This window comes from Nicotiana attenuata, chromosome 2, assembly GCF_001879085.1.
Source record: "Nicotiana attenuata strain UT chromosome 2, NIATTr2, whole genome shotgun sequence".
Taxonomy (NCBI): domain Eukaryota; kingdom Viridiplantae; phylum Streptophyta; class Magnoliopsida; order Solanales; family Solanaceae; genus Nicotiana; species Nicotiana attenuata.
Window position 1 is genome coordinate 42,015,700 of NC_031990.1, and position 9,197 is coordinate 42,024,896.

The following is a 9,197-nucleotide window of genomic DNA, read 5'->3' on the forward strand; positions in this document are numbered from 1 at the left end:
ATGACCCTCATTTGCTTGTCCTCAAGGACAAAGTGTTGCATGGCGATGCCCGAGATGTGACTATTGGTGATGACGAAGTATTGAGAATGCAGGGTCGAGTTTGTGTGCCCAATGTTGATGGGCTTCGGGAGTTGATTCTAGAGGAGGCCCATAGTTTGTGGTATTCTATTCATTCGGGTGCCGCGAAGATGTATCAGGATTTGAGGCAGCACTACTGGTGGAGACGGATGAAGAAGGATATAGTTGAGTTTGTAGCTTGGTGCCTTAATTGTTAGCAGGTGAAGTATGAGCACTAGAGACCGGGTAGATTGCTTCAGCGGATAGAGATTCCGGAGTGGAAGTGGGAGCGGATCACCATGGACTTTGTATCTGGACTCCCACGGACTTTGAAGAAGTTCGATGCCATTTGGGTTATTGTGGATCGGCTGACCAAGTCCGCGCATTTCATCCCTATGTGTACTACCTATTCCTCGGAGCGGTTGGCGGAGATTTATATCCGGGAGATTGTCCGTCTGCATGGTATTCCAGTTTCCATCATTTCAGACAGAGGTACTCAGTTCACATCGCGATTCTGGAGAGCCGTACAGCAGGAGTTGGGTACTCGGGTGGAGTTGAGCACAACATTTCACCCTCAGACAGACGGACAGTCCGAGCGCACTATTCAGATTCTTGAGAATATGCTCCGTGCGTGTGTGATTGAGTTTGGAGGTTCTTGGGATCAGTTCTTACCATTGGCGGAGTTTGCCTACAACAACAGCTATCAGTCCAACATTCAGATGGCACCGTACGAGGCCTTATATGGTAGGCGATATAGATCTCCGGTGGGTTGGTTCGAGCCAGGTGAGGCTAGATTATTGGGCACAGACTTGGTTCAGGATGCTTTGGAGAGAGTCAAGGTGATTCAGGATAGAATCCGTACAGCCCAGTCCAGACAGAAGAGCTATGCGGACCAGAAGGTTCGTGATGTTTCCTATATGGTTGGAGAGCAGGTTCTGCTTCGGGTTTCGCCTATGAAGGGCGTTATGAGATTTGGGAAGAAAGGGAAGTTGAGTCCGAGGTTTATTGGCCCTTTTGAGATATTGAGGCGAGTTGGGGAGGTTGATTATGAGCTTGCCTTACCTCCCAGCTTGGCTGGAGTTCATCCAGTATTTCATGTCTCGATGCTCCGGAGGTATCACGGTGATCCGTCGCACGTGTTGGATTTCAGCTCAGTCCAGTTGGACAAGTATCTATCTTATGTTGAGGAGCCAGTGGCAATATTGGACAGGCAGGTTAGGAAGCTGAGGTCAAAGAACATTGCATCAGTGAAGGTTCAGTGGCGGGGTCAGCCGGTCGAGGAGGCGACCTGAGAGACCGAGCAGGATATGCGCAGCCAGTACCCTCATCTTTTCACTACTTCAAGTATGTCTTTGTGCTCGTTCGAAGACGAACGAATGTTTAAGTGTGGGACGATGTAACGACCCGGCCAGTCATTTTTAGAAATTACGTCCCGATCCCCTATTAACTGCTTTCCCCAAGTTTATTTCTGCTATTTTGATTTGTCGGGATGTTCAGTTTTGAGTTTCGAGAGTTTTGGGACACTTAGTCCCTAAATGAGAGCTTAAGTGTTGGAAAGTTGACCGTAGTCGGAACAGTGTGAAGACGGCATCGGAATGGAAATCCGATGGTACCGCTAGCTCCGTTGGGTGATTTCGGGTTTAGGGGCGTGTTCGGATTGTGTTTTGGAGGTCTGTAGCTAATTTAGGCTTGAAATGCCGAAAGATGAATTTTTCAAGTTTCCGGTTCGATAGTGAGATTTTGATCCGAGGGTCGGGATGGAATTCCGAAAGTTGGAGTGGCCCCGTAGTGTTAAATTTGACGTGTGTGCAAAATTTCAGGTCATTCGGACGAGGTTTGATAGACTTTTTGATCGAAAGCGTATTTTTAGAATTTTGGAGTTCTTAGGCTTGAATCTATGGTTAATTTGAGGTTTTGATGTTGTTTTAGGTGTTTTAAGGATTGGTACAAGTTTGGACAGTGGTATTAGACTTGTTGGTGCCTTTGGTTGAGGTCCCGGGGCCTCGGGTGTGTTTCGGATGCTCAACGGATTATTTTAAGTTGTAAAAAAATTGCAGAATTGCAGGTTCAGCTGTTGTAGATATTTACTCTTCGCATTCGCGAGTGGACCCTCGCGTTCGCGAAGAGTCAGTGGGAGTTGATCGAATTTTTGCCTTCGCGTTCGCGAGAGGTGTAACGCGTTCGCGAAGGGTTGGTCCGTGGAAGCATCGCGTCCGCGTTGTCCATGTCGCGTTCGCGTAAGAGGACTTTTGGTCAGCGTCATTTTGTGCTTCGCGAATGCGAGGCCTTGACCGCGTTTGCGAAGAAGGAATTAAAATACCTAGGCAGAATGTTTTAAAGGGGTTATTTCGCGAATATTAGCCTAGTTTCCTCCATTGTTAGGCGATTTTGGAGCTTTTTGAAGAGGGTTGAAGAGGGATTCAAGGGGAATCACTTGGAGGTAACATTTTTGACTTCATAACTCGTTTTTTAATGTGATTAAAGACCTAATTAGTGGTGGAAAACTTTTGAAAAAGTGGGTAATTAGGGCTTGAGTTTAAGAGACCTAAAAATGGGTATTTGAGGGGTCAATTGAACTCTGATTTCAGTGTTCTTGTTATGCATAGACTCATGAGAGTATGAGGATTCCGAAAATATTAATTTTACCCGATTCCGAGACGTGGTCCTGAGGGGCATTTTGGTCATTTTACCTAATTTCGCGTGTTAGCTTAGAATTTAATTGTAGAATCAGTTACTTGAAGTGTTATTTACATTATGAAATTTAATTGAATAGATTTGGGCCATTTGGAGTCGGATACTCGTGGCAAGAACGTGGTTTCGGGTTGACATTTGAGCCGGTTCGAGGTAAGTGGCTTGTCTAACCTTGTGTGAGGGACCTCTCCCCTTAGGATTGATATTGTGATAATTGAAATGCCTTGTACGTAAGGTGACGAGTGTGTACTTGTGCTAATTGTTGGAAATCCGGTTTTATTTCATTAAAAATAGCCTTGAATTGTGTTTTTCTTTCTTGCTTACACTACTTGGAAATTTAGCCTGCTGTTAGTCTAGAGAAGCATGTCTATTTGACTAAATTGTTCTATTTGACTTAACTGCCTTATTTTTATTACGTGAAACATGCTAGGTTAGAATTATCTGCCTGACTTTGGTATGAAATGGATTGAATTGAGTTCTTGTTGCTGCTGTGTATTTATTTTGGGACTACGGGACGGTATCCCAGGAGCTTCGCTGTATGTTTACTTTGGGACTACGGAATTGCATTCCGGGAGATCCCCTGCACTTTTACATTGGAATTACGGGATTGCACCCGGTAGATTCCCCAGTACTGAGTATTTATATTTGGGACTACGGATGTGGTTTTACCGGTAGATCCCCGCGCATTTACGAGTTGGACTACGGGACTGTACCCGGGAGATCCACTAGATATGATATTTATATTTGGGGACTATAGGAGGGTATCTTGGGAGATCCCCGGTTGTTATCTTGGAGCTGAGTTGTATTCTCTTACTGTGTTTTACTTGCCTCTATAATTGTTGTTGTTGTCCTTCATATCTTGTGTTACTTATTTACACTGTTTATTTCACACTGTTAAACCTTATATCTTATTTAACCTCAGTAGGGCCCTGACCTTCCTCGTCACTACCCAACCGAGGTTAGGCTTGGCACTTACTGAGTACTGCTGTGGTGTACTCATGCCCTTCCTGCGCATGTTTTTCATGTGTAGATCCAGGTACTTCGATTCAGTCCTACCATCCCTAAGGCGAGGCGACTGCTATAGCGACTTCGAGGTATATCTGTCGCGTCCGCAGACCGAGGAGTCTCTTTCTACTCTTGTTGTTTAGTATTAGCCCTTATGTATTTCAATTCTTGTTAGACATTCTGGAGTTAGAGCTATATAGTACTTCTTAGCTTTTGATTCATGGGTTTCCGGGTCTTGGATTTATGTGTTGGTTTTGAGAGTTAAATATGGTGTATGCCGAGCGGCACATTTATACATTGGTTATTTCTTATTTCTGTTTTAAATTGTTTTACTGCCGCAAATTTTGGTTTCTTTTCCGCAATTTAGGCTTACCTAGTCGTAGAGACTAGGTGCCGTCACGATGGTTCATGGAGGGCGAACCGGGTCGTGACAAATTTGAGCAAGCAACCTTGCAAAAGCCAAATTGCAAGTTGATAACCAATGCACATGTGACCATACAATAGATGCATCTATTAAAATTATATGATAGTAAACGGTCCACATGGCAGGTGACTAGGCCCATATATATATCACCTTTTATACGTTCCAAAAATCAGAGAATACAATCTCAACTCCAGCTGGTATAGTAATCAGTTTATCATGAGAACAAGTCGTACATGAGAATTCTCGAAGAATCTTCTAATTCTTCAATATATGCCAATGTGAATTCTCAATCATTTTTCGCATCATAATTGAACCGGGATGGCCAACCGGTCGTGCCAACTAATATTTGTTTCAGTAAACATTTAATTTACTATGGCATGTGATTTCATCATCATGCTTATACATCTGTAGTATAAATAGAAGAAAAATCAGGTAACCTTCATATTTACCCGGTATGTTATAGTAATATGAAGATAATCGATCTTCCTTTCATCTATAGTCTCAATATGCCAACCACTTTGGCTAATACATTTGAAACTCGAAAAGTTTATTTTGAGACTTACTACCACCAATGCCATGAATAATTTTATTTATTCGGGTAGTAACAAATTCGCTCTTCTGGAGCTCTCAATAATTTTGCACTACAAGATCTTTTATAACACCATCCAAGTGGTGAATTTTTCCTCCACGGAGAAAATTATCTTATCATAATAATTGTCATGGTCAAAATCATCATAAGCAAAATCTTTTCTTACTTTAATTTTGCCTTTAATGACTTTTTATAAGGTATGGCAAAATATTTTCGGCATACCACATGTACACGACCAATGACATATTCGTGTAACCACATAGTAATGTTCATGATCTTTCTTTCTCTCAAACCTCCCGTAGAGGTGAGTTGTAGTATTTATTCATCCATGTATAAATATATTCTTGTGCATAATTTGTATCACATATATATATTTTCACACTCACTTCAGGAATGAGTCTGCATTTACAATGCTTATCACAAATCGTATTCTTTCAAAAAAATAGACTATAATCGTCTGAGTGCCTCATATTTACAAACCATATTGATACACAATTCCTTTACCTTTGAAGGATTACTTTGAGAACCCTTATAGTTCTCCTTTTTATAATTACCATAATGATGACTATTATTATTTTGGTCTTTGGCACGCCCACGTTCATTAGTCAACCACTTGTCTTCATTTAGATTTATTATGCACCGCTATCACATTCACTTCAAGAATGGAGCAAATCAAGTGGGACAAACTTCATGCTTTTTCATGAAAAATACATTATTTTTCATTAGTCATCATTAGATCATCAATATGGTTTGGGACTCAAACCCAATGCCTTACCCACATAAAAACATGCTAGGCCATAATGAGTTGGGACACAAATCCAACTCTTATCACCACAGTGCATCAGGACTTGAACCCGATGTCTTACCCTTATGGTGCGCTGGGACTTGAACCGCCGTCTTAAAACTTCTTTCAAAATATTGCTAATTTAGGAGCAAATTCGAGATATATTACATTCACTTTAGAAAATACATGCGTAAATTTTAAGTCTATAATGTTGCAATCTTTATACATGCACTTAATATGTTAGTTGAAAGTACAAGAATAATTTAAAAATCATATATTGGTAGTACAAGTAATGCTCTTATGTTCTGGAGGAGAAATTGCTCCTGAACATTTTTTTTAATTTCATCGGGAAAAGGAGAACTTAGCATTGTTTCTCAATCAGAATGCATGTTGTGCTAAATCACATTAACAATTATACATCTAACATAATATATAGCCTGCATATAACTCATATATTTGGTTACTATCACCATTTCTTAAAATGAGAAGGGATTGCTTTTATGTAAGAACAATCGTACTTAAAAATGATCTAATTCGATTTATAATTTATTACATGTTTATGCAAAAGTGACATTATTGCATGATTCAAAATATAATATTTTTGGGATGTAATTTTAGTCCAAAATCTCATGAATTTGAAGCAAGTAGAGATAAACACTAATCAACACATAATGAGATGATACTTCAAAATTAAGTCTAGAAAATGTCATCACCAAATCGGGATTGGCTTGAGATGCAATAGTAGTAATTATGCTAGTGTAGTATAAAAGTTTACCTTTCTCATCTTTATGCATATAAAACTAAATTAATGACAATAGTATCATCTTCCATAATTACCACAAGATCTCTGACGAGATGTAATCCAAAGTTTTCCTTGGCAAAAGAAGTTGTAGCTCTCGTGGAGAGCGTTTATCCCTTTTAGAAAGTCTGAGAGGAAATAACAATTCGTGCTGATAACGTGTTAAGAAACTTAGCTCAAAGTAATAATATAAAACAAGAAAATAGACAAGAATGTAGGGAGCAAGAGAGAAGAGATTCTTATTTCTTCCATGTATTCAAGTATGTACAATGTGGTGCCAAAACCCTCTATTCATAGGATTACATAGAGGCATACAAAAGAATGCCATAAACATGACATTAAACATTTGAGATCACGGGGAGACAACATGATAAATATAATATTTCATAACACATAAATTATTTTGGGGAGTAAAGGAGTAATTTGGCCCGTTTTCCATTGGGTGAGAACCCGACTCACCCATAAGAGCATCCATGAGCCTGACCCGAACTTAGCCAAAAATATAATGACCCAAAAATTGCAATCCTCAAAAATATAATCTCCAAAACTGCGGTTTCAACAACCAGCCACTTCCTAAAATCTTCTCTTCTACTGGTAAGTTCTCAAAAATTCAATCTTTTGGGTAAAGAGTTATGTTCTGTAATAAAATAAATGACAAGGATGGGATATTTATTATTCGTGACTTTTCTGCACTTGGTATTAAAGGATTGTTATTTCTAATCATCCCAAATCCTTGCACTTGAATCATAAAAATCTCAACCTGTTGGCCTTCTTTTGGCTTGAGGCTAATTTGTTAAATATATTAACATCTCAAATAACTAATGAGTAATTATTCTGTGTATCTATTAGTGATAAGAGAGGTATAAGAGTTAATGAAGCAGTCTTTTTGAGAATTATAATCCAATATCATTAGCTGAAGTTGATTGATAGGTATAGTTGGATAATTAGCCTAATGTAACAGATAAAACTCTTATGAAACTCAAAAGGCTGGTGCAGTCCTGGTTAATCCCTTCCCTTTTAGTTTGGTCGTATGTTCTTAATTAAATTTGCTGTGATATACTTTCTAAGGGGAGCCTTGGCGTAACTGGTAAAGTTGTTGTCATGTGGCCAGGAAGTCACGGGTTCGAGCCTCTTGCAAATATGCAGGGTAAGGCTGCGTATAATAGAACCTTGTGGTCCGGTCCTTCTCGAATCCCGCGCATAGCGGGAGCTTAGTGCACTGGGGCGATATGCTTTCTATCAAATACAAAGAGAGAAAAAATGAGGCGAAAAGCTAGTTGAAGAAGTGTGTGAATGTTAAATATTTCTAGAGTGGATTATAGTAATTCTTAGGAAGCAAAAGTGAAGTTTTTGAGCTGTTGTTTGGAATTATAGGTCTGATTCAAATGGCTGATGAGGAGAGAGATCTAATTGAGATCTTGGAAGAGAATAAGCCAATAGACACCAACAAATATACTCGTTATGTTCGTTCTCCCAAATGTGGAGCTATAGCAACGTTTGAAGGTACAACACGCGACACATTTGAGGGCAAGGAAGTCTTAGAGTTAAAGTATGAAGCATATGTTCCAATGGCGATACGTTGTCTTAAATCCCTTTGTTCTTCTGCCCGAGCATCATGGGATATACACTCGATTGCAGTTGCCCACTGCTTGGGGACTGTTCCTGTCGGAGAGACTAGTGTATTTGTTGCAATATCGTCTGTCCATCGAGCAGATGCATTGGATGCTTGCAAGTTTCTGATTGACGAGCTTAAAGCATCAGTTCCGATATGGAAGAAGGAGGTATATACAAATGGAGAAGTGTGGAAAGAGAATAAAGAGTTTATAGAGAGGATCCCTGATCTTGGGAAGACATTACATGATCAAGCCGGCGCTTGCTCTGGTAAAAAGGAAGTGGAGGCACGTGAGAGAAAGAGTTGCTGTGGGACAAAGGTTAAAGTCAATGATGAAACTTCAGATTCTTGTAGCTAGTTCTGATGCACGTGTTGTTGTATTTCATTCAAACCACTTCAAAACGAAATCAAAACAAGAGAAAAAGAAATGGGTAATTCATTCTTCTTCTAATTTCCTTTTCCTCTCTTGCTCTCATGTGACAGGTTTTTGTTATGTGTGTAATACCAACTATAAGATGCTCAGATCATAACATACGGCTGTTTACATACTACAATGTGCTCTCGTTAAACTCGACAAATATTCATGTAGCTTAGCCATTCTCAACATTGTCTTTCAGAATCAGTTCTCCAAGATCTTTCTCTATTTTTCATGACTCAATATCATGCCACACTGCAGGACAACTTTAGATAATCTGTCATCATTGCTGTCATTTCTTGGTGTAAAAATAATCATGTGTTATGTACGTACTGCCAAAATATTGTCAATGTACCAGTTTCCACATATTTTCATAGTATGTTATTGAGAAATCATTCTTAATGTTGTCGAGTTTTCTCCCCCCGGCCCCCTCTTCCATGACACAATAATAGCAGTTCATCGAAAAATTCATATATTAAGCTTCAATTTGTTTGGTTTTAGAAGGCTTATGTATAGAGGCAAACCATTCTTAACAGTATGGTTCTTCTATGATATGAGCTAAAAACCAAGGGAATGAATTCGTACAATGAATTGTGCATCTAATGTGGCTTGTGGATATGAAATATTAATCGTGTTTCTCAACATAGTAGTTATAGGAAAATTATATTGTTGAGATAAATATTTTTAATAACGGTATTTCCTAGATTTGTTGTTCCATCAATTAAGGAAAATACCGACGTAGAAGGCAGCCCCAGCTGCTAAATGAATTGGATTGCCTACCTCCTATCATTTTCCGTTTCATGTTTTATATTATATTCCCT

General features: G+C 39.3%; 1 protein-coding gene across 1 annotated transcript; it reads left to right on the forward strand.

Annotated features, from left to right (window-relative positions):
* Positions 6,848-8,561, forward strand: LOC109208007 (molybdopterin synthase catalytic subunit). Its single transcript, XM_019371009.1, has 2 exons — positions 6,848-6,943; positions 7,724-8,561. Exon 2 carries the CDS (start codon positions 7,735-7,737, stop codon positions 8,317-8,319), a length of 585 nt encoding a protein of 194 aa, XP_019226554.1. The 5' UTR covers positions 6,848-6,943; positions 7,724-7,734; the 3' UTR covers positions 8,320-8,561.